This window comes from Diospyros lotus, chromosome 3 (genome assembly GCF_014633365.1).
Source record: "Diospyros lotus cultivar Yz01 chromosome 3, ASM1463336v1, whole genome shotgun sequence".
NCBI lineage: Eukaryota > Viridiplantae > Streptophyta > Magnoliopsida > Ericales > Ebenaceae > Diospyros > Diospyros lotus.
In genome coordinates this window covers 26,282,891-26,306,230 of record NC_068340.1, presented here as the reverse complement: position 1 = coordinate 26,306,230, position 23,340 = coordinate 26,282,891, and the positions used below count along the sequence as shown (strand labels likewise).

General features: G+C 34.0%; 3 protein-coding genes across 8 annotated transcripts in view; all 3 read right to left on the bottom strand.

The window, feature by feature from the left end:
* Positions 1–35: 35 nt before the first annotated feature.
* Positions 36–1,377, bottom strand: LOC127797124 (probable carboxylesterase 15). The gene is made up of 2 exons (XM_052329700.1): positions 627–1,377; positions 36–451 (listed from the first exon to the last, which is right to left on the bottom strand). The coding sequence occupies exons 1-2, from the start codon at positions 1,298–1,300 to the stop codon at positions 157–159; spliced, it is 969 nt and encodes a 322-aa protein (XP_052185660.1). The 5' UTR covers positions 1,301–1,377; the 3' UTR covers positions 36–156.
* Positions 1,378–10,851: 9,474 nt separating this feature from the next.
* On the bottom strand, positions 10,852–13,675 carry LOC127796478 (protein BUNDLE SHEATH DEFECTIVE 2, chloroplastic). 4 transcript variants are annotated; one of them, XM_052328634.1, is made up of 4 exons: positions 13,312–13,675; positions 13,135–13,171; positions 11,662–11,785; positions 10,852–11,311 (listed from the first exon to the last, which is right to left on the bottom strand). In XM_052328634.1, the coding sequence occupies exons 1-3, from the start codon at positions 13,609–13,611 to the stop codon at positions 11,694–11,696; spliced, it is 429 nt and encodes a 142-aa protein (XP_052184594.1). In that variant the 5' UTR covers positions 13,612–13,675; the 3' UTR covers positions 10,852–11,311; positions 11,662–11,693. The 4 variants fall into 4 exon arrangements, with proteins under 4 accessions (XP_052184594.1, XP_052184593.1, XP_052184595.1 ...); XM_052328633.1 differs by having other exon boundaries at positions 10,858–11,311; positions 11,677–11,785; XM_052328632.1 differs by having other exon boundaries at positions 10,873–11,311; positions 11,702–11,785.
* A 2,700-nt stretch (positions 13,676–16,375) lies between these two features.
* LOC127796721 (ubiquitin C-terminal hydrolase 13-like) overlaps positions 16,376–23,340 on the bottom strand; it is a 58,209-nt gene continuing 51,244 nt past the window's right edge. For 2 of the 3 annotated variants that reach the window (XM_052329037.1, XM_052329039.1), the window contains exons 20-32: positions 21,363–21,431; positions 21,166–21,276; positions 20,358–20,413; positions 20,042–20,219; positions 19,864–19,965; positions 19,706–19,777; positions 19,456–19,521; positions 19,001–19,066; positions 18,138–18,224; positions 17,883–18,002; positions 17,655–17,729; positions 17,436–17,522; positions 16,376–17,195 (exon numbers count right to left, since the gene is read on the bottom strand). In XM_052329037.1, the coding sequence (XP_052184997.1) occupies positions 17,154–17,195; positions 17,436–17,522; positions 17,655–17,729; positions 17,883–18,002; positions 18,138–18,224; positions 19,001–19,066; positions 19,456–19,521; positions 19,706–19,777; positions 19,864–19,965; positions 20,042–20,219; positions 20,358–20,413; positions 21,166–21,276; positions 21,363–21,431 (1,131 nt within the window). In that variant the 3' untranslated portion in view covers positions 16,376–17,153. The remainder of the gene's footprint in view (positions 17,196–17,435; positions 17,523–17,654; positions 17,730–17,882; positions 18,003–18,137; positions 18,225–19,000; positions 19,067–19,455; positions 19,522–19,705; positions 19,778–19,863; positions 19,966–20,041; positions 20,220–20,357; positions 20,414–21,165; positions 21,277–21,362; positions 21,432–23,340) is intronic. The other variant, XM_052329038.1, reaches the window with a different exon arrangement.

Here is a 23,340-nt window from a genome sequence, read left to right as displayed (position 1 = left end):
TATGTTTCTCTTTGCTTTTTCCCACATACCCAGTGTGATTGGAAAGCCTCTTTATATTTTGAGGTCACTTAGCACAAACTTGACGAGCAAAGAACAAGGAACCTATAGAAGGCAACACAATACGCAGAAGAAAAGGCAGGCAGGCTAGCTGGAAATTTAAACAATGAAGCTCTTGATGATGAGCATCAAATCATTGGCAGCTTGGGAGTTGGGGTCAATGGTGAAGAAGCCATGCTGCTCTCCTTCAAACTCCACGTACTCCACCTTCTTCCCCCAGCCTTGCAGCCTCCTGGCGTAATCCTCTGCCCTGCCTTTGAGCAGATCAGCGCCCCCGACCACCACCAGGATTGGGTCAAGATCCAACGGCCCCAGATCAGGGCTATTCGGTCCAAATGGGTTCACCAGTGGGTGATCAGTCGTCTCTCCCACTGGTATTGACAGCCTCCAAAACCTACCCAACGAATCAGCCTTGTCAAAATCCGTCCCAAAATTTATGGTTCCAAGTTTTACGCGAGCGTTAGTTTTAGCTAGTCGATCATTGGTTTAAGTAATGATTTTGTCTTCCTTAAAAAGTCTTTATTTTAAGATTTGTTGCCTAGCAGGAGATATGAAAAGAAAAGAGAAACCTGTCAATGAGTTGCCAGTTCAAGAATGCTTCTTTAGGTCCCTCGGCCTCCGACTTGGTCAAAAGAGTTCCACCAAAGAATGGTGCCAGAAGTACATATCCCTTCACTCGGACCGGCGCCAACTCAGTAGAGCCGGCTCCAAACCGAACAGCCAAGTGGTGTGCAATGTTCCCTCCGGATGAGTCACCGGAAATGAACAAGCGGCTAAAGTCAGCTACGTCCGTCAACCAAGAATCGGCCTCATCCGACGTGGCTTGGCCTTGGAGCCACTTCACGGCCATGTAGCCGTCCTCGATGGCTGCCGGTAGCCGGTTCTCTGGAGCCAGTCGATAGTCGGGGGAGACGACCACAACTTGGAGCTCGGATGCGAGCCGGAAGCAGTAGTTCTGGCAGTTAGGCCAGGTGCGTGAGCCGATGCAGAAGCCGCCACCGTGGATGTAATAGAAGACAGGAAGCTTGGTGGAGGAAGGGGAAGTCGGCTTGTAGAGCCGGAGCTGAAGGTCGTGCACCAGATCAAATTGGACGTCCTTCCACAGGACCGATCCATCATCGTGCACCGGGACGTCGAAGCTCGGCTTGAATGATCGGACGATCGAGCCGTCGGAGTAAACTCGAAGAACCCCTCTGCACTCGTCGACCTCATAAGGCGGCGGGACGGCGGCGCTATCAGACATCTTTGCTCCGCTTCTCCCTGGCTTCGAAGACAGAAAAAGGGAGCGAGCGGGGAGCAAGAACAGGGGAAGAGTTAAAATAGAGGCTGCTTTCAGGTACAGACAAATGCAACGTCTGCATAATGAATAATGAAATTCAAATTTGTTTGTAAAACACACTGTATAAGTTGCAACCAAACTATTTAATATAGGTGGAAATTGCAAAAAATAACCCCTCCACAAATAGAAAATTTGTTTTTAGCCCCTTTTAGACAAAAACGTTTTTACCCCTTACAAACAAATAGTTGTAAAAAATAGCACTTTATCACTTTTCACCTCAACATTTGACTTTTCAACTCCCCACTTTAATTAAAAATAAAGAATAAAAATAAAGACAATATATTACCAAACTACCCTCAATACAAAACAAACAAAAGAGTTGAATTTTTATTTTACTCCACAGGGAAATCGAGAAATCCAGAGATGGCAAACGGGCCGGGCCGGACTGGCCCGGCCCGCCACCAAGTGGTTTGCGGGCCAAGCGGGCCGGGCCAAATTGGCCGGCTTAAAAACGGGCCAGCAGATTGCTGGCCCTAGCCTGGCCTTACACGGGCCTGCGGGCCAGCCCAGCCCGCCTAGATTTTTTTTTTTTTTTTTCTGTTTGATACCATTTTTGGCCATTTAACCCACTTTGACTACGTGACCCACTTCCGTTTACCTACTTCCTTCTTTAGTTGCAGGCCAATTCCCTTACACCTGCTATTCTCAAAGTTGTAATGTATTATATCAGAAGTTACAAAATAGACAAATAATTTTATAGATATTTAAAACAATTAAAATTAAATTAAATAAGAGAATGGCAGCCACCGCAACTAAAATGCTACAAGGTTACACATTGTATCAAAGAAAGTGGTATGTGGCAGTAAACTGGTAAAGCAATCCAATCACAAAACATTCAACTATCTAACCAGAGAAGCAATTAAAATTACTACTACATGAGCATACAAATTCCAGATGAAGAAAAACATGCTCAAAGAGCCATTTCTGGAGGCCAAATTACAAATAAGAAGAAAAAAAATAATTAAAAATTATGCCTCTAATCTTCATCCTCTTCATCAACAACAACATTTGAGTCTTGTTTAGAAAGTCTTATATCATCAATGCTTGACTCCTTCTCTTCATAGTTATAAGGATTGAGCTTTGAATAAATGTACCTCAAAAAGTTAAACTTCTTGGTTGGATCAAGAATCGCCCCAAATGCAAGAACCACTCTATAATCACTCCAATACTTATCAAATTTTTCTTTCATCCTTACACTCATACTTGCAATCAACTCATCATCATTTTCCAAGTTGGAAGTCAAGAAACACTCTATCCTCCAAATTTCCCCAAAATACAAATTAGATGTAGGGTAAGAAGATCCAGAAATCAAATTAGTGATAGTATAAAATGGCTTCAAGAATTCACAAATTATCTCCCCTCTTGTCCACTCATCACTTGATGGGCACCACCTATAATTTTTATCACATAAGCTTAAACTATGAAATGCACGACGATACTTGAGTGCACTCTCAAGCATTATGTAGGTGGAGTTCCATCTAGTGACAACATCCGGTCTCAACCCAATTCCTGTATCAATTCCACCAACTTGCTTAATACATTGATAAAATTGTCTCATCCTAGCTTCTGAACCCCTCACATAATGAACACTTTGTCTTATTTTATGCAATGCCTCACTAGCTACCTTCAAACCATCTTGAACAATAAGGTTCAGTATATGAGCACAACATCTAATGTGAAAGAACTCTCCATTAAGCAACAAAGTATTCGACAAATTTAAATGTTCTTTCAATATATTTTGCATGTTGTCATTTGAAGTGGCATTGTCCAAAGTGAGGGAATTTTTTTTTTCCTCCAATCCCCAATTCTTTAAAAATTCCAACACCTTCAATGATAATTCATGTCCACTATGTGGTGGCTTCATATGAGCAAATGACAATATCTTACTATTCAACTTCCAATTGCCATCAACATAATGAACAGTAAGAGAAATAAATCCATGATTAATGCATGCAGTCCAAACATCAGAAGTCAAACAAACTTTGCCAGGAATTTGGGCCAATTGTTGTTTTAACTTCTCTTTCTCTATTTTATATGTTCTTAAGACATCTGCTTTAGCAGTATTTTTACAAAAGAACTTACAATGTTCATTCAGAAACTTTTGATAATTTCTAAACCCCTTCCACTCAACCATATTAAAGGGAGCACCATGTGAAATAATCATCTGAGCAATAAGTTCACGATTTACTTTAGGGTCAAATTTTTTTCTCTTCAACTTCCCTTTATAATCAATAAGCATATCTCCCGCATCATTATACTTAGAAATCATCATACATTTAGGAATATGACGACTTAAATGAGAGGTTCCTGATTTAGATGTACATGAATATTCTTTACCACACCCCTTGCATTTACACCTTGGTTTGCCATCACTTCCAACACCAATTTTCACAAAATGGTTCCACACATCAGAGGTTAAAGTCTTAGGCTTTTTTGATTGTGATTGTGATATGGATTCCTCATTAACAGTACTAGGGATTCCTCTCGAAATTTGATCATCACCATCCATTCTAACAAAAGAATCCATACTGTAAACAATTTAAATAATTCATTTTAAATTATGATCAAATTTAAAAGAATCCACATTGCAAATAATTAACACAAAATTAACACAATTCATTTAAAAGAATCACACTTGGCAGGGGAATAAAACTTGAACTTACCTTTAGCTAGGCAACAGTAGGCAGACGGCGTGAGAGCAAGGGCGAGCAGTAGCAGGCAGTGAGCGAGAGAGGGTGAGGGGCGAGGGCGACTAAGGGGAGAGGGCGGCGAGCAAGGGCGAGACGAGGGCGAGGGCGAGGGCGAGACGAGGGTGAGGGCGAGGGTGAGACAGAGGGTGAGGGCGAGGTTGAGAGCGAGGGGCGCAGGCTGTTTGGGAGCGAGCTGTTTGGGGGCGGGGGGTGTGGCCGATTAGCGGGCCGGGCCAAATCGGCCCGGCCTTAAATGGGCTAGCAAAATGCTGGCCCTAGCCCAGTGCCGGGCCCGGCCCCAACAGGCCAGGCTGTCGGGCCAAGCCTATTTTACCATCTCTAGAGAAACCCCTCATAATTATAATAATAAAATTTTAACTATTAAAATATTATTATTATTTCTCAATATTTTTATTTTTTAATAATTTAATTACTGGGTGGATTTTGAACCCACAGTGAGTCCCCCATCTCTTTTTTATTATTAAATATATGTATTGTTATATATAAATAAAATTAATTAAATAATAATAATTGAAAATTTTAAATATATATGTATTATTAAATAAATAACTGAAAAATTGTTATTCAATGATTCTTATATTATTTTTCAATTGTAATAATAAATACAAATCTTAATTATAATAATAAATTTTCAACTATTAAATTATTAGTATTTTCAAATAAATACTATTATTTTTAATAATAATTATTTTTTAAAAAAATTTAATAACTAGTTGAGTCTCGAATCCACGCTCGATTCCCTCCCTTCATTTTTTTATTATTAAATATGTATATGTAATAATATTACATATACAATAAATATTGTATATGTAATAATATTGTATATGTAATAATATTACATATACAATAAATAAAATGGATTAAATAAAAAAAATTGAAAAATATATGTATTATCAAATAATTAAAAAATTGTTATTCAATTATTATTAAAATAATTTTTTTGATCTTTTTTTTCTTTCCCATGGGATATTTTCAAGTTATCCAATAGTCCAAAAAATAAATTATTATTTAAAAATTATACTTGAATTTTTGGGTAAATTTTATAATCATTATATCAATTTAATCCAATGTTATTAGTGGTTAGAACACTTAATCATGTATTGATTGTGTTTTATTATCATTCAATTGTTGTTTATTGTGAATTATAAATTTAATTAGGTCAAAAAATGTAAAAATGCATAATTTTTTATTGGATAACTTTAAAAAATCCCATGAACGAAAAAAAGAAAGAGTTCAAAAATCCATTTTATTAAAAAATCAAGTTTTGTAGCCCCACAAAACCCAGGCCGGGCTTTGTGGCCTCACAAAGTCTGATTTCTTTTATTAAAATGGTTTTTTTGATCTATTTTTTTCTTTTCTTGGCCATGGAATTTTTTCAAATTATGCAACAGTTCCAAAAATAAATTAATGTTTAAAAATTATACTTATATTTTTGGATAATTTTTATACTCATTACATCAATTTAATCCAATGTTGTTAGTAGTTAGAACATTTAAACATGTATTGGTTATGTATGTTTTATTATCATTCCATTATTGTTTATCGAGAATTATAAATTTAATCAAGCCAAAAAATGTAAAAGACATTATTTTTTATTGGGTAACTTTAAAAAATCCCATGGCAAAAAAAAAAAAAAATCAAAAATCCATTTTTATTAAAAAACCAAGTTTTATGGCCCCACAAAGCCCAATTTCTTTTATTAAAATGCATTTTTTGATATTTTTTTTTCTTGGCCATGGGATTTTTTCAAGTTATCCAATTGTCCCAAAAATAAATTATTGCTTAAAATTTATACTTGTATTTTTGGGTAAATTTTATAATCATTACATCAATTTAATCCAATGTTGTTAGTAGTTAGAACACTTAATCATGTATTGGTTGTGTTTTATTATCATTCCTTTGTTATTTCTTGTGAATTATAAATTTAATCAAGTTAAAAAATGTAAAAATATATTATTTTTTATTGGGTAACTTTGAAAACACCCATGCCCCCCCCCACCCAAAAAAAAGATCAAAAATTTTATTTTTATTAAAAAATTAAGTTTCATAGCCCCACAAAACTCGGGCCTGGTTTTGTGACCCTACAAAGCTCAATTTTTTTTTATTAAAATGGTTATTTTTATCCTTTTTTTTTTCTTTTCTTGGCCATGGGATTTTTCTAAGTTATTCAATAGTCCCAAAAATAAATTATTGTTTGAAAATTATACTTTTATTTTTGGATAAATTTTATAATCATTACATCAATTTAATCCAATGTTGTTAGTAATTAGAACACTTAATCATGTATTGGTTGTGTTTTATTATCATTCCATTGTTATTTCTTGTGAATTATAAATTTAATTAAGTCAAAAAAGGTAAAAATACATTATTCTTTATTGGGTAACTCTGAAATATCCCATGGCCGAAAAAAAAAATAAAAAAATATATTTTTATTAAAAAATCAGGTTTCATGGCCCCACAAAACCCGGGCCGGGTTTTGTGGCCCCACAAAGCCCAATTTTTTTTTTATTAAAATAGTTATTTTTATCATTTTTTTTCTTTTTTGGCCATGAGATTTTTTCAAGTTATTCAATAGCCCCAAAAATAATTTTTTGTTTAAAAGTTATACTTTTATTTTTGGATAAATTTGATAATCATTACATCAATTTAATCCAATGTTGTTTGTAGTTAGAACACTTAATCATGTATTGGTTGTGTTTTATTATCATTCCATCGTTATTTCTTGTGAATTATAAATTTAATCAAGTTAAAAAAGGTAAAAATACATTATTCTTTATTAGGTAATTTTGAAAAATCCCATGCCCCCCCCAAAAAAAGATCAAAAAATCAATTTTTATTAAAAAATCAGGTTTCATGGCCCAACAAAACCCAAGGCCACAAAACCCGGGCCGGGTTTTGTGGCCCCACAAAGCCCGATTTTTTTATTAAAATTGTTATTTTTATTATTTTTTTTTCTTTATTGGCCATGGGATTTTTCCAACTTATTCAATAGCCCCAAAAATAAATTATTGTTTAAAAATTATACTTTTATTTTTGGATAAATTTTATAATCATTTCATCAATTTTATCCAATGTTGTTAGTAGTTAGAACACTTAATCATGTATTGGTTGTGTTTTATTATCATTCCATTGTTATTTCCTGTGAATTATAAATTTAATCAAGTCAAAAAAGGTAAAAGTACATTATTCTTTATTGGATAACTTTGAAATATCTCATGGCCAAAAAAAAAAAAAAAAGATTAAGTTTTTTTTTTTTAAAAATCAGGTTTTATGGCCCCACAAAATCGAGACCGGGTTTTGTGGCCCCACAAAACCTGATTTTTTTTATTAAAATGGTTATTTTTATCATTTTTTTTCTTTCTTGGCCATGGGATTTTTCCAAGTTATTCAATAGCCCCAAAAATAATTTTTTGTTTAAAAATTATACTTTTATTTTTGGATAAATTTGATAATCATGTATTGGTTGTGTTTTATTATCATTCTATTGTTATTTCTTGTAAATTATAAATTTAATCAAGTCAAAAAATATAAAAATACATTATTCTTTATTGGGTAACTTTGAAAAATCCCATGGCCTAAAAAAAAAAAAAGATCAAAAAATCTATTTTTATTAAAAAATCAGGTTTCATGGCCCCGTAAAACCCTGGCCCACAAAACCCGGGTTGGGTTTTGTGGCCCCACGAAGCTCGATTTTCTTTATTAAAATGGTTTTTTTTATCCTTTTTTTTTTATTTTCTTGACCATAGGATTTTTCCAAGTTATCCAATAGTACCAAAAACAAATTATTGTTTAAAAATTATACTTGTATTTTTGGGTAGATTTTATAATCATTATATCAATTTAATCCAATATTGTTAGTAGTTAGAACACTTAATCATGTATTAGTTGTGTTTTATTATCATCCCATTGTTGTTTATTGGGAATTATAAATTCAATTAAGCAAAAAAATATAAAAATAAATCATTTTTTATTGGGTAACTTTGAAAAATCCCATGGTCCAAAAAAAAAAAAAGAGATCAAAAAATCAACTTTTATTAAAAAATCAAGTTTTGTGGCCCCACAAAGCCCAAGCCGGGTTATGCTTCCCCACAAAGCCTGATTTGTTTTTATTAAAATGGTTATTTTTATCTTTTTTTTTTCTTTTTTTGGTCATGAGATTTTTCCAAGTTATTCAATAGTCCCAAAAATAAATTAGTGTTTAAAAATTATACTTTTATTTTTGGATAAATTTTATAATCATTACATCAATTTAATTCAATGTTGTTAGTAGTTAGAACACTTAATCATGTATTGATTGTATTTTATTATCATTCCATTGTTATTTCTTGTGAATTATAAATTTAATCAATTCAAAAAAGGTAAAAATACATTATTTTTTATTGGGTAACTTTGAAATGTCCCGTGGCAAAAAAAAAAAAAAAAAAAAGATCAAAAAATTCATTTTTATTAAAAAATCAGGTTTCATGGCCCCACAAAACCCGGGCCGGGTTTTGTGGCCCCACAAAGCCCGATTTTCTTTATTAAAATGGTTATTTTGATATTTTTTTTTCTTTTCTTGGCCATGGAATTTTTCCAAGTTATTCAATAGTACCAAAAATAAATTACTGTTTAAAAATTATACTTGTATTTTTGGGTAAATTTTATAATCATTATATCAATTTAATCCAATATTGTTAGTAGTTAGAACACTTAATCATGTATTGGTTGTGTTTTATTATCATCCCATTATTGTTTATTGTGAATTATAAATTCAATTAAGCAAAAAAATGTAAAAATACATCATTTTTTATTGGGTAACTTTGAAAAATCCCATGGCCAAAAAAAAAAAAAAAAGAGAAAAGATCAAAAAATTCATTTTTATTAAAAAATCAAGTTTTGTGGCCCCACAAAGCCCGGGCCGGGTTTTGCTTCCCCACAAAGTTTGATTTTTTTTATTAAAATGGTTATTTTTATCTTTTTTTTTTCTTTTCTTGGCAATGAGATTTTTCCAAGTTATTCAATAGTCTCAAAAATAAATTAGTGTTTAAAAATTATACTTTTATTTTTAGATAAATTTTATAATCATTACATCAATTTAATTCAATGTTGTTAGTAGTTAGAACACTTAATCATGTATTGGTTGTGTTTTATTGTCATTCCATTGTTATTTGTTGTGAATTATAAATTTAATCAAGTCAAAAAATATAAAAATATATTATTTTTTATTGGGTAACTTTGAAAAATCCCATGCCCCCCAAAAAAAGAGATCAAAAAATTCATTTTTTATTAAAAAAATCAGGTTTCATGGCCCCATAAAACCCGGGCCGGGTTTTGTGGCCCCACAAAGCTCGGGTCGTGTTTTGTGGCCCCACAAAGCCCGTTTTTTTTTATTAAAATGGTTATTTTTATCCTTTTTTTTCTTTTCTTGGGCATGGTATTTTTTCAAGTTATTCAATAGTCCCAAAAATAAATTATTATTTAAAAATTATACTTTTATTTTTGGATAAATTTTGTAATCATTACATCAATTTAATCCAATGTTGCTAGTAGTTAGAACACATAATTATGTATTGGTTGTGTTTTATTATCATTCTATTGTTATTTCTTGTGAATTATAATTTTAATCAAGTCAAAAAATGTAAAAATATATTATTTTTTATTGGGTAACTTTGAAAAATCTCATTGCCAAAAAAAAAAAAAAAAATCCGTTTTTATTAAAAAATCAGGTTTCATGGCCCCACAAAACCTGATGACGTTGTGCAGTTTTGAAAAATTAATTTTTCATGGAAATCAGTATAGATTTGGAATAATATCTATCAAAATATATTTTATTTACATCCATAAACATACTACACAACCTTTATAAGCAATGTGATCATAAAACAAAACAAATGGAAATGAAATCAATCCTTAGAGATTCAGACAGTGAAATTGTTTGTTAGAGATAAAGAATCTTGTTGAGTGAGATTTCAATGAGATCGCTGTGATTGATGAAGATTGTTAAATGACCCAACAAGCAAAAAAATTGAATGTATAATGAATGACTGAGTTTGGATGGTTTGACAATGGAGAGAAAGAGAGTAATATGAATGTTGGAAGATGAGAGAGAAGAGAAAGACAATATGAAAGAGATAAGAATATTTTAGTAAATGAAGATAAGGACAATGTGAGCTTTCTAATTTAAAATTTTATTAAAGGTATTTTAGATATCTCATATAAAAGTGGGTATAGAGTGCAATTAGTTTGTTTGATTTGTCAAAAACGTTTTTTTACTAGAAAGTGGTTAAAAACAATTTTTTAAATTTCTATTAGGTTATTTATGAATTTCTCTCTTAATATAGTAGTTATTAGATGAGAATTGAATATTGAGGGATGGGTTGCTGATAGTTGAAGGGTAGCAAACCCAAGTTTGTTTGTTCTTCCTGTAACATAGTGAACATGCGCCATATTCCATAATAATATCCATTCAGAAACAGCCAATGCATATGCCAGCAACTGGAAAGATTTTAGATCATTGATTGATTCATTGGGAGAGATGGAGGGGCCTGTCGTGTTAGTTAAATTCAGAGAGAAAATGAGCAATGCTAAAATCCATTAGGAGAAAACAAAAATACACTGGATAGATACAGAACATAAAACAATACAATAACACTGGTCGAAACAAGTAAAAGTGTTGGTGATGATGCTAACGATGCAGCACATGCATTCAGAAGCCAGGAAGGAAACATGATCAAATTTTATGAGAAATCAACAGAGGATATGAAGAAGGGCTCCTAAGACTGTAGAATGCTTGAACCAATAATAATACTCTTATGGGACCAAAGATTTTTATAACTTCTTTGGCAGAAATTCAAGTTCAACAGACATTTAAGATGTGAGAGAAAAACTAAGAAAACAAAATATTCAAGTTCCAATTCAAATATTTAGATTAAACCACACGACTCCATTTTTATGGTGAATCATGTATGGGAACGCCAATTTAATAATTTCAAATGGAAAAGCAAAATTACATTGACTTGGCTAGCTGATCATTCTACGCATATAGAATTGTAGTAATTGAAGAATAGATTAAAGAACCAAAGGAGGCATCAATATGTGAAAAACAAATCTTTTTCCCTTTCCTTTCTCCCCCTCTTATGTACACAGCAGTGGTGGTACAAAATTTGTGCAGCTCAAAGGCGTCTTGAATATCCCGAGCCTCCACATTTCTTGCAGAGTATCAACCCTGTAGAGAAAAAAAGATAATGCAAGACATCTTGAATTGTCCGGACATTAAGCATTACAAAAGATTTTAGAATCAGTTATTGCAGTCCTGAGATTTACAGAATTATGTTCAAGAACCATATGCGCATCTTCCCTTCACTGTGACTACTGTAAATTAGGCACCAATACGAATAATTTAAGTTCAAAGCTACTCCAAATTTATTTTACCTGTTGCGGGGTTTGGGGTGAATGTGATGTGAAATAATAATCTTAAGAGAAAATTGATCACTAGTAAAAGCCTGTGCAATGATAATTTGATGATCTAAAAAATCAAAGCAACACCTGCAGTTTCACAGAAAGCTTAAAACATGCCTAGGTGTTCCTTGCCTGAAAATGGATTTACTTCAAATACCTGCGCCCTTGCATACCCGACAGTCAACCAAGCCTGTTTCTTGCTTCATCTTACCATCATTACAGAAGACACATTTTGTCCCCCCTATCCATCAGCAAAAGTTCTGTTAATAACTTGCTATTTTCCTAATATCAAATCATACAAAATTACTAGTAAATGGATTAACAGAGGGATATTCAAGTAGATTCGATTCTCGATTAAAGTATAAACTTAGTTGATAATATTCACAGCGACATTACACCAAGGTTAAAGGGCACCAAGCTTTCAATTTAAGCAGGTTTAATAGTTAATACACCACCGTCTAGGGGACATATGTCAATTGTCCATTTACCATGAATAAGGGATCATATGAGACGATGACATTGGGATGAAGAGTAAGAGGAAGGAGACAGCAGAATTTCATTTGTTTATCTTTCAAGATAGAGCAACAAAAAGAACCAAAGTAGAATAGCATTTTTATTATATCCGGCTTTGGGACCAGCAGTAATATAGTTCCTGGAACCTAAAACCCTCCAATGACACTGGCCTGGAACATTTATATCAATGAGAAGTACCCATTTACTTGCATAATAGCTATTGCTAACTCCTCAACTGATTAACAACGAAATGAAAATAAAGAAATGGCAATAATATTGTTACTGTTATACATGAGGAAGAAGTGATATGTAGGTATTCAGTGCAGAACTGTAGGTGCCTATTTATACTTTTGAAATGGAATATATGACGGCCAGAAGCTAACTAATGGGCCAGATATCAGAAGACAAAACCATAGGAATTAATTGAAAAGACAAAAAAATGAAGTCTGTTCAAGTCTAAAATTGATTTTTACTTTGCCTGGCCCTGAAATTTCTTAAGAGTGTGCCATGGTTAAAACCAAAAGGCGTTGTTGATGTTGTCTGCAAGCAGCAGGCAGTGAGGAAAATAACTTAAGATTGCTACTAATTCTTCTGTGTGGACTTGATTTTAAAGCCCAGAATTGTTGTAAGGATGGCAAGTCAAGTTTGATTTCCAACAAATGGATCATGATTCCCAGTTTCCTAAATGCTGTTAGGGCAAAAAGTTGGAACAATGCTCAACCAGTCCTCTCATAAATGAGTGAGAGGTCATGAATAAAAAATAACTGAATCCAAACGAGAAGTGGCATAAGTTTAATTGTGATTACAATGTATTTATGATTTTGCATAAGATGTCTATAAAAGAAAAGTCTAAACCTTTACATACGGGCCTGGAGGTGAACAAATGTTGAAATTCGAATGAAATGTCATTACACTCGATGATGATTTAGAAATCGAAGGATATATATACATATGTATATATGTATGTATGTATTGCTACCCATTATTGCTCCCATCAAATTCACCCCAAAACCCAAAAAGGATGGAGATAATTCGTTTTTCTAAGAAAAAACATGGATCAAAGAAGAAAGAGATTACCATTGCCAGCACACCTCTCACAAGGAACAGGGTCTCCCTACAAGAAGAAGAAGGAAGAAGAAGAAGAAGAAGAAGAAGAAGAGGAAGAAGCCACCATTTAAAATTCATTCGTCACAAGACAGAGAATGCAAGAGAAGAGCAGCAAGCAGCTATAATATATGTAATGTGAAGACCGACCTTGAGACCCAGAAAGAGAGAGAGAGAAATGGCGGCCAAGACGCTGATGGTGGCGAGGAAGGTCTGGGTGTCGAGAGGGCCGTCGAATCCGGCGAAGAGGAGAATGGGCTGATGGAGGAGTTGGAAGAAGGAGGAGGAGGAGGAGGAAGAGTAGGACAGGAAGGGGATTTCGGGTCTTGTTGGGGGCAGCACCGGAAGAGAGGCGACGGAGCGGAGAGAGCAGTGAACAGAAGGAGGAGAAGAGGGAGAGTGGAAATGGCGGCGGCGGAGTGACGAAGAGGAGTGGGAGAGCGTCGCCATTCGTTCGGATAAAAAATGGACTCTTCTCTCTCAACTTGTGGCGCTCAGCTCTGCTGCTTCCTACTTCTGCTTGTATGTAATGTAATATATGTTCCCCTCTGTTTTGTTAATAGCGCAATTATTATTCTTATTTTTAATAAAAACACTCACTTTTAGAATACCACACTTATTTAACTATTTAAGGGCTGTTTCGTTAAATTATATCACTCGCCCTTCTATTGCCCTTTCCTCTCATATTTTTCTCATTCGCTTCTATCAAACATCTTCTCTGTGTCCATTTTGATGACTGGCACCTAGAAATATCAAATGGGCCGGCTGGCCCGGCCCGCCTCCCACTTAGGTGGGCCAGGCCGAATTTGGCCTGCAAGAGAGGCGGGCCAGACCGGGCTGGGCCTAGCAGGGCAATGGAAACTAGGGCTAGCCGGCCCGGCCCGTGGGGCATTTATTTTTAATTTTTTTAAAAATATAAATTTTATTTTTTTTCAAATGTAACAAATATTTTTTAAAATATATTTATAATTTTTATGTTTGTATTAATGTTTACAGTAAATATTATGTTTACTAAAAACACAATAAACATTCATTAAATATGTTTAGTTTACTATAAACACAGTAAACATTATGTTTACCGTAAACATAATTTTACAAATATAATTTTTAATTATTATGTTTAAAATATGTTTATAATTACTAATTACATACATGTTTTTTTAAATATTTTTTTTTCTCAAATTCAACAAATACTGAAAACATTATATTTACCGTAAACATAATTATAATTTTATGTTTTTAAAATTATGTTTATTGAAAACACAATAAACATTCAGTAAACATAAATAAAATATTTATAGTAAACATTGTTTATTGTAAACATAATTATAATTTTTATGTTTGTAAAATTATGTTTACAGTAAACATAATTTTTAATTATTATGTTTAAAATATATTTATAATTATTAATTACAAACATATTTTTTTAAATATTTTTTTTCTCAAATACAACAAATATTTTTTAAAATATGTTTATGAAATTATATTTATTGTAAAATTATGTTTACTGTAAACATAATTTTACAAACATAATTTTTAATTATTATGTTTAAAATATATCTATAATTACTAATTACAAACATAATTTTTTAAATATTTTTTTTATTTTTTGATGAACTTGACGAAAAACCACATATCGCTAGTCCGGCACGACTCACATTTTGTCGGACGGGCCAACCCAGTCCGTCTACTACAGGGCTGGCCGGCCCATTTGCCATATTTACTAGCAGCTAATGAAATTGACTACTAATTCCATCTCAGTCAACTTTTATTCTCATCACAATCTCTTTATTGTGTTTATTGGCATTGATCAAGATGAGGTAAGCAACGATGGGTTTATAAGTATCTCCCTCTTTCTCTATCAGAAATCCTAATCCCTTTTACATATATATTTTCTCGTCTTCAAAACTTTGAAATGGCTTTGAATTTGAGTTTGAAGACTTTGAATGTAAGAGTTTAGTTTCTTGGTGTTAACCTAAATTCAACAGGTTTCACCCAAATAAGATCTCTCTTTTTCTTTTTCTCAACAAAAAGATACCCAATTGGCATGAGAAACCAATTGTGGGCACTTTTTTTTTTTTAATTTTTATGTATAATTATAATGAAGAGATTTATGAAAGATAATTTAAAATTTTTAATAAAAATATTGATAATTATTTAACGATAGAATGTTTAGTGGTACATGATTTAAAAAATCGAGAGAGATTCGTGTCATTTTTTAAAACACAAATTATCTCAAACATTTTCATTAAATTTTAAGAGTATTGTGCAAAATTTATTTTTAATTTTTTTAAACACGATCTCAATGAAGACAAATATTGGAGCAGGGATAAAATTATTTTTTTTGTTCTATTGTGACTGAAAATTCATTGGTTCAACTTTTTTGATTATTGTGCTTTTAAGCAAAATAAATAAGATGTTTTTAAAAATAGAAAAAACAATTGAACACATAATCAAGTATTTGTTTAAGAAAAATGCTATTAGTATATCATTATGTACGTCTTGAACTACACAATGATGTATCAATGTCTAAAATGCTCTTATCCAAAATAATGAGGCGCAATGAAACAAAAAGTATTTATTTATTTTATGTAACTCAAAATGTACATAAATAATGTACAAATAGAATAATCCTTTACTTAATTCACAGAATTAGATATACATATGTGCGTGCGTCTGATTTCAAGACACCATCTGTCGGTTATAGTTTTTATCAATTATGGTTAAAATGCGTTCATAACATGCATTTAGTAGCATCAATTATTAAAATATTTGGTTTCCATCAGTTATGATTAGTTGGTGGTTGATAAAATTAATTAGATAATAAAAATAGACAAAAAATTTAAAATTTTACAAGTCTTATTTTCCTTTTTCAAAACTAAAGTTATTCAGCTAAGGGATTTCAGTTGGAATAAATTTCGTCCCTGCACCCCTTGGTATGGCTAGTGTTTTGCTCCGTATATATTAGCATTATTATCCGAGAGAAAATTAAAAGTCTAGTAGCTTTGCTTATTTCAAGTAATTTATTTGACTCTTTCACCCAAAATGATTAAAGAAATAAGGTTGTAAGTGGGGAATTGAATTAATAAAAATATAACACACTAACAATACCCTTTGGATCACACACACACACACACACACACACACACAAAAGATACTAATGTTATTGGCGTCGCCTTTTAGGGTGGCTTTCTCCTAATCCTTACCCAACTCCTTACCCCATCAGCTCTGCCTTTTATTAAATTGCACCAAATTTGTGTTGAAGCTACAAGCACAGGCTCTTCCTGCAAATACTGGGTTCCAACTTCCAAAATATAAACAAATTAACAAAACAATCGACTGTTCAATGATCTCTTCTTTTGGTAGAATGGAAAAAGCCTGCAATGAGGAGGAGTTCAGAAGACTTCCAAAGAGATCAGATCATCACTGAAATAAAAAATTATGACACCACCCTTTACCGCCGCCGCCGCCTATCATAAGAATCAGAATCTGCAGTCCCTTCTTTCTAACCACAGGTTGGAGAGTTTTCAACTTTGCACAAAATCCTAAAAGGATGCCCCAGAAAAAAAGGGCAAAACCATTAAGCAAACCCCATTTCCCAAACATATGAACCAGGAGAAAAATGGCAACCCACCCCCAACTGTATTTCGTATACATTCCCTAGTTCAAAATCTTTGTTTCTGTACCGCCCACAAGTACACTAACTAAACTGAGGACGCACGGCCGCCAACCAATCACCGGTGAACTAACAGGAAGTTGTAGAACTCATGGTTGTTCGATACAAGAAGATACACGGTACATTTTGGATAACTCATGCCCTGGGCATCAGAGGAAATTACATACCTACCAAAGTCGACACCCAGGCATCCCGCCTTTTCCTATTGTGCTTCCAAAACATCTGTTCTTCTTAACTATTTTCCAGCTCTTGTATTGCAACAAAGGACTTGGTGATTAAACAGGTTGAGCATATTGCAAAACATCAATGCATTCATTTAGTTGTAGATTTTCACTGGCTTTTCGAATGCGTGCCGGTTCTGCAAAATTTTATCGCAGCATCAAACATCAACTAAACAGATATCTGTAGTCGTCTCATCTATGAACATCACTCAAGCAATGACAAAAGTAGCTTCCCAGTAATCTGACTTAATAACATAAAAAGAAGAAGAAAAACAGACGCACATAACATATAAGAAGTTAATCCTCTAGCCTACAGCCAGATCATGTTATCTAGAGATACAATTCATGTGAATCAGCGACAGATGGTGTCATCTTACCTGATTAGCTGCATAAGCCCTTTTAGGAGCATTGTCAGAGTGCTCCAGTCCAAGATACTGCTCCCAAGCACCATAAACATCTCTTCTCTGCAGACAGACAACTTGTAATTATTCAATACCAGCTTTACTAAAAGAGGAAGTTATAAGCTACAGGAAGATTAAGATACAATGAAAAAGAAAAGGGGCGAGGAGTAGGGAGGAATGTATGGAAATACATGCCTGAAAGCGACTGGAGACTATGTCAGAGTCCTGAAGATACTCTGGTCGACCTAGAGAAAGAAATGCAAATTTCCACTGGCCAAAAGAAATCCCAGGGAGAGCATGTGCAAATGACACACAAAAAGAAACAGCGATTGAATACAGAAAGAGATAGTAACATTCTGAGACAGGAATAATTGACTTGTTAATTTGTATAACAGCTGGAATAAATATCCAAAATAGATGTACCTTAACAAATTCCTCATCTGGAACTTGCAGCTTCTTCTGTATTCGCTCTTTCACCTCAGCTAAAGTCTCACCTTCATGTATGACCAAGAAAAATGGTTCTCCAAAGTTTTGAATCTGCTGCTAGAAGCAACAAGAAATTAAAGCAAAGAAAACTCAAGTAAGAAGGCTCACTAGTTCTGAAAAGTGTATGCAAGCACAGATATATTTAACTCAATGTTGTGGGTGCCTAAATATTCTAGGGTACTATTTAGTTACCATCTGATTCTGAGCGGTCTCTTTTGTGAAGTGATATACATGAATCAAGCGATCATGAGGACTGAGATTTTTCTCTTCTTCCGGAATCTGCAACAAACATACAACAAAAATAGAAATTTGCAATAAGACATTTATTAATTTATCACGATCCATCAATCTATTTGCAATTCAGAGAATCAGAAGCACAGATTTCACATATCTTCCCCCCTCAAAACAAAAAGAGAAATTTGCACAAAAGATATATTTCTATTACACTGTTTTAAATGATGAAATGTCCTCATTTAGTGACTTCCCAAGATGCCACTCAGGTAGTAATACTATACGGCCATACAGTTCTGTCATTAGATTGCTAATCCCTTTGTCACCATTAAGTGAGTCACCTCCAAATATAATACTTATAATCAATGGATGACTTCCCACCTTTGCAGAAAATAATATTAATCGAGAATAAATCATGAACCCATACACAGTTCCTACAATAAAAAATAAGAAAAGCCTGGAAAAAGTTTTGAAGTCAGGAAGGTAACAAGTAATCTCAACATATCTCCTTTACTAAAAAAAAACTTCTTTTTTTTTTTTTTAGGGGGGGCCCGGGTGGAGGTGGGCTTTGCAGGTATTATGAAAAAAGTGATCCAAAAAGTTTATTGGCCTGAAGGGTAAGACAATATTTTCAATTGAATTAACCATACAAGGTTCAACCATCAGAATGAAGAAAGCCCAGGGGGAGCCTAATTTATATCTTTTCAATGACTCTTGTTCTACTGGCTGTTAAAACAGTTTGCTGACAGTGAAGCATTAAGATAACATGAATCCACATGCATGAAGATACCCGGGCTAGGGGGAGGGGGAGAGAGAGAGAGAACCTCTTCTGCTCGTAGGGTCCAATACTGATCGTTTATGTTCTCAATTTTTTCACTGGAAGGAAAGATCTGCATGCATAAAATGACAAAATTAAGCACCAGAAAACAAAAAGAAATGACGTCAAGAAAGAAACAGGCTGATCAAAAGTTGTATCTAAAAATCAAGAATACCAACTCTGAAGTCAGGCCAATGAGAATTTAATATACTTAAATCTGGCTTTCTCTCAGAGCCACAGTGTTCATTTTTCAGCAAGTTAAAGGAGAAGCACACAAATTGTCAGCACTGTAATCAGACTAAAAAAGATAACCACTTGCTTCAATTGAACCCTAATGTTAGACACGGTAAACAAAGTTCAAAATTCTATATTCATTATTTTTGGATTTTCCTTCGAATGAAGAAAGAAACGGAAAAAGTAAAACTGTAGACAATTATAGCAAATAAAGCTGAAGATGAACACCTTATAAATCTTATGGTAGAAAACTTCAAGTAGTCTGAGTTCTGCACTCGGGTGAGACAATTCAACCTGTTCAAATAAGGAAGATGAATAAGCACAAGTGAACACATTCAAAGTAACGTCAGCTAAGATGAAATATCACATTGTCACCTAGTTCCTAATTGGTGGGAGGGGAATAGGCTTTACCAATTGACGAATGATACAAGCAACTACTGTCCAAAAACAATAACCACATTACAGACCTCTGAATTACCTTGGTCTTAAGTTCATTAATAACATCACCCACAGTGCTTTGTTTTGGCAGTCTAATAGTGTGAATGGACACCTAAAAATAATAAACAATGACAAATTTGGTTGGGTAAATAAAATCTAAAGATCATAAAACTGAGAAGGATTTGCTCTCACACTCACTTCATCTTTTGTAGCATGGTGAAAAGTTACTTTAAGAGTCTTCAGGCCTTGCAACTCTGGCAGTGGTATGTCCAATACTTCATAGTACAATATATCAGAAGTCTGTCAAAATCAATAAAAACATTAAATTTTTGGGTTCTCACACTGTGTACTACCCAGAGACCATATTAGTAGTTACCTGATTGTAGTGAACCAGCATATCTGACAAATGGTCCACCCCACGGTACTTAATGGGCTGGGGTTTGGGTTGCTGCGAGTAACAGTTATGAGAGGTAAGCCTGATTTTGGATGGATCATCCAAACCAAGCTGGCGAGCTACCCGTTCAACAACATCATCATATGTATGAAGCTTTGACCTTGCCATTCATGTAAAAATGCTATGAATATGAGTGCAGCCAACAAATTCTTGTTGAGTAATAATGTTCCAATTTATATTTTAAAACTAAAAGACAGACAAAAGATTGTGGTTCTATACTCTGATATTTTGCACTTACAACTCTAAACAGAAATCATCCTCCTTGGGCTTTTCAAGGGCTCGGAAGTGAACAACCTGCCAACACCAAACATGTGAATGCCAGCAACTATCACTAAATATCATCAGATATTTAGCCACAATTGATGCTAATTTTAGCTCGTCTTTCCCAAAATATACATACAATGAGAAGGTTCATAAATCTGTTCAGAAGATCAGAATGCCATATGGCATAAAAAAACCATCATGCAATTTTCTTATTGTTTCTTTATTTTTGTTTTATTTTTGCTTCACCATGAATTTGGTTTTAAATTACAAATGAAAATGTCAGAACAACAAGAATTAAATGAGGGGTTCAAGTCTCAAATATGCGCTCTACAGAGCAAGAGACCTAAAGATCTCACCCAATGGATGGTGAAAGTTTCAGTTACCATCAGATGTACACAAATTCAGTTTGTATTATTTATGTAACATCACATATTGCCCTCAAACTTCAACATGATTAGTTGCTTAATAATTATAACCTGTATACACATACACAAGAAGTAAACTTCTTGTGGCATTTAATTTCAGTGCAAAACAAAGTCAAGCTAGAACCATGACTGCTTGACTTCTGTGCTCTAGCCAACAATAAAATCTATATTAATTCTTGCACCATCGTACTAACAACCAGACTAAAGCAGAGCCTTCATTCAGCTGGTAACAGATTGGGAGCCAGATAAGATGAAGTCTGACAAAGTCAAGGCCAGGAAAATGAAAACAAAAAGAACAAAGAAGCTTGTGTTGTACAGAAACGACAATCAGGTATTTAGGATTTCTCAGAGTTTCACCTGGCGATTGCGCACATATTCTAAGAATGAGGGGACATCAGGGTAGCGGAATCGATCACCAACGTCAACTGGAAGAGATTTTTGGAAACAAACAATATCACCATCTTCAAGCTGCACGTGAAAGTAACAGTAAGGCAACAAAAAAAAAAAAAACTGTATGCAGTGGAACCATATGATGAATGATAAAAAGTATATACCTGGCTTGACCGAAATGTGAATTTCCTGTCAATGGGTTCACACATGACTTGTGGTTCAAACTTTATCTCCTGAACATAAAATGTCCAATTTACTGGTGCTTGAAAAAATAATAATGTAAAATATAAGCAAACTTTAAATGGTTATGGATTGTTAAGGAAAATATTACTTCTAATTACGAAGGATAGAGGAAGTAGAGAATAGAGGGAGGAGAGTTTATTCAGTTTCATATGTTGTAGACAGTTTATTTTCAGTTTCTTATTTAGCTTATGTAGCAATCAGTCAGTTTGTTACTGACAGAGAGCAGTATATAAACTTACTGCTCTTGCAGCAGTATTCATTCAATTCAGTCTCCACAGTTTTGATTCTCTCTCTTCATTTCCTTTCAATTTTAGTTCTCTCTAGCTCTTACGAGGATAACTCTTTGGATGCATAGTGGGGACTAAATTAATTGGTACAGAGAATCACATAGGTGCAGTATGAAACTGGATCCATTCAAAAAGATTTTTGTATAAGTTGTATTTTATATCTTAAATAGGTTCATTGGCATAATTTGGTTAATGACTACTAGCTCATATACTAGCTGGAATTTTGAAAATTCCTAGCTCATATATTGCTGAACATGGGCCATTCCATCAATCCATGATAAATATTATTATTATTATTATTATGATGATGATGATGATGATGATGATGATGATGTTACTACACCTTTTCAAGCGACAAGCAATTTTGGAAGGTCTTATTGAAATATCATCAATCCATGATAGTTGGTTGTACCTTGCCATATTGTAGCTGTTGTACCTTTCAGTTATTATAACTGAAAAGCAGACAAGCCTATAAATAGACTAAATCTTAGAGGATAGAGACATTGTGGAATGATAACAAAATTCTTTCCCTCTCAATTCTCTCACTCTCTTTGTTCTTTCTGAATTCTCCCTCTATTCTAATTTCTCTCTCCCTCGATTTCTTCCAAATTTCTCTAAAAACCCTAGGCAAGGACTAGGTCCCTGACACTTAGTTGGTAATTGAGGAATCCAAGTTGCTTACTGACGTGATTAATTCTCAACACAGGAGTCTTAGTTCAAATTGTGGGGGAAAAGTAGAAGTTGAACGCATTGTGGTAGGCGTTTATGGAAACGAAATTCAGTGTTGAAGCTATGGTGACTTTGGAAGCTGTGAGTAAGGAGTCACAGAGCGAGGTGACTCGCAGGAGACTGAATTGAGCCGATTAAATCTTTGGCCAGTGAATTGGATCGGGAAGAATCCAAGTAGAGTCGCTTAATTTTGAAGCAATTGGAAGTAGTACCAGAGACGAACAAATTTCGGAAATTGACTCATATGCCTGGGATGATAGACGACTGTCGTAGTGCTGAGGATTGAAGTTCGAGAGGCAGATTTCGTCGACAAGCTAGCCAGGTGAATTGCGATATGTTTAGGTTATTACTGGCCAACATGGTTAATTTCCAAGCGATAGAGTAGCCCTCGGTTTGGACATGTGAATTTGGGAGGCGAAGTAGGGTGGAAAGAGTTCCAGTTTGTTGGCTTGTGGCTGGTTCCGCCCGTAAAAATTCTGCCAAGACAAACAGTATACACATGAGGCCATGAGAGACTCAATTGCAGCAGAAGAATGCTGCATTTTTAGTGGTGAGTCCTGCTTGTGAAGCCAGGGGAGGCAGTGCACACATGAGGCAATTAGAGCCTCAATGGCAACAGGAGAAGGCCGCATTTTCAGTTGGCAACAACAAGAATCATGAACAGTTTAGTCAAAAGAATCAAGCAAGGGAAATGTTGGATAATGAATCTAGCCGAATTGACAAGAAAGCCAACAACAATATACATGGAACGTGTAAGGAATTCGGACGTATGTTACATGAACAATTACAAGAGTTTGCGATGAGACTTACTAAGAAATATCACTACAGTTTTCCCACTGAATTCTTCTAGGATTATCGCAAAAGTCCTAACAAAGAGGAATTC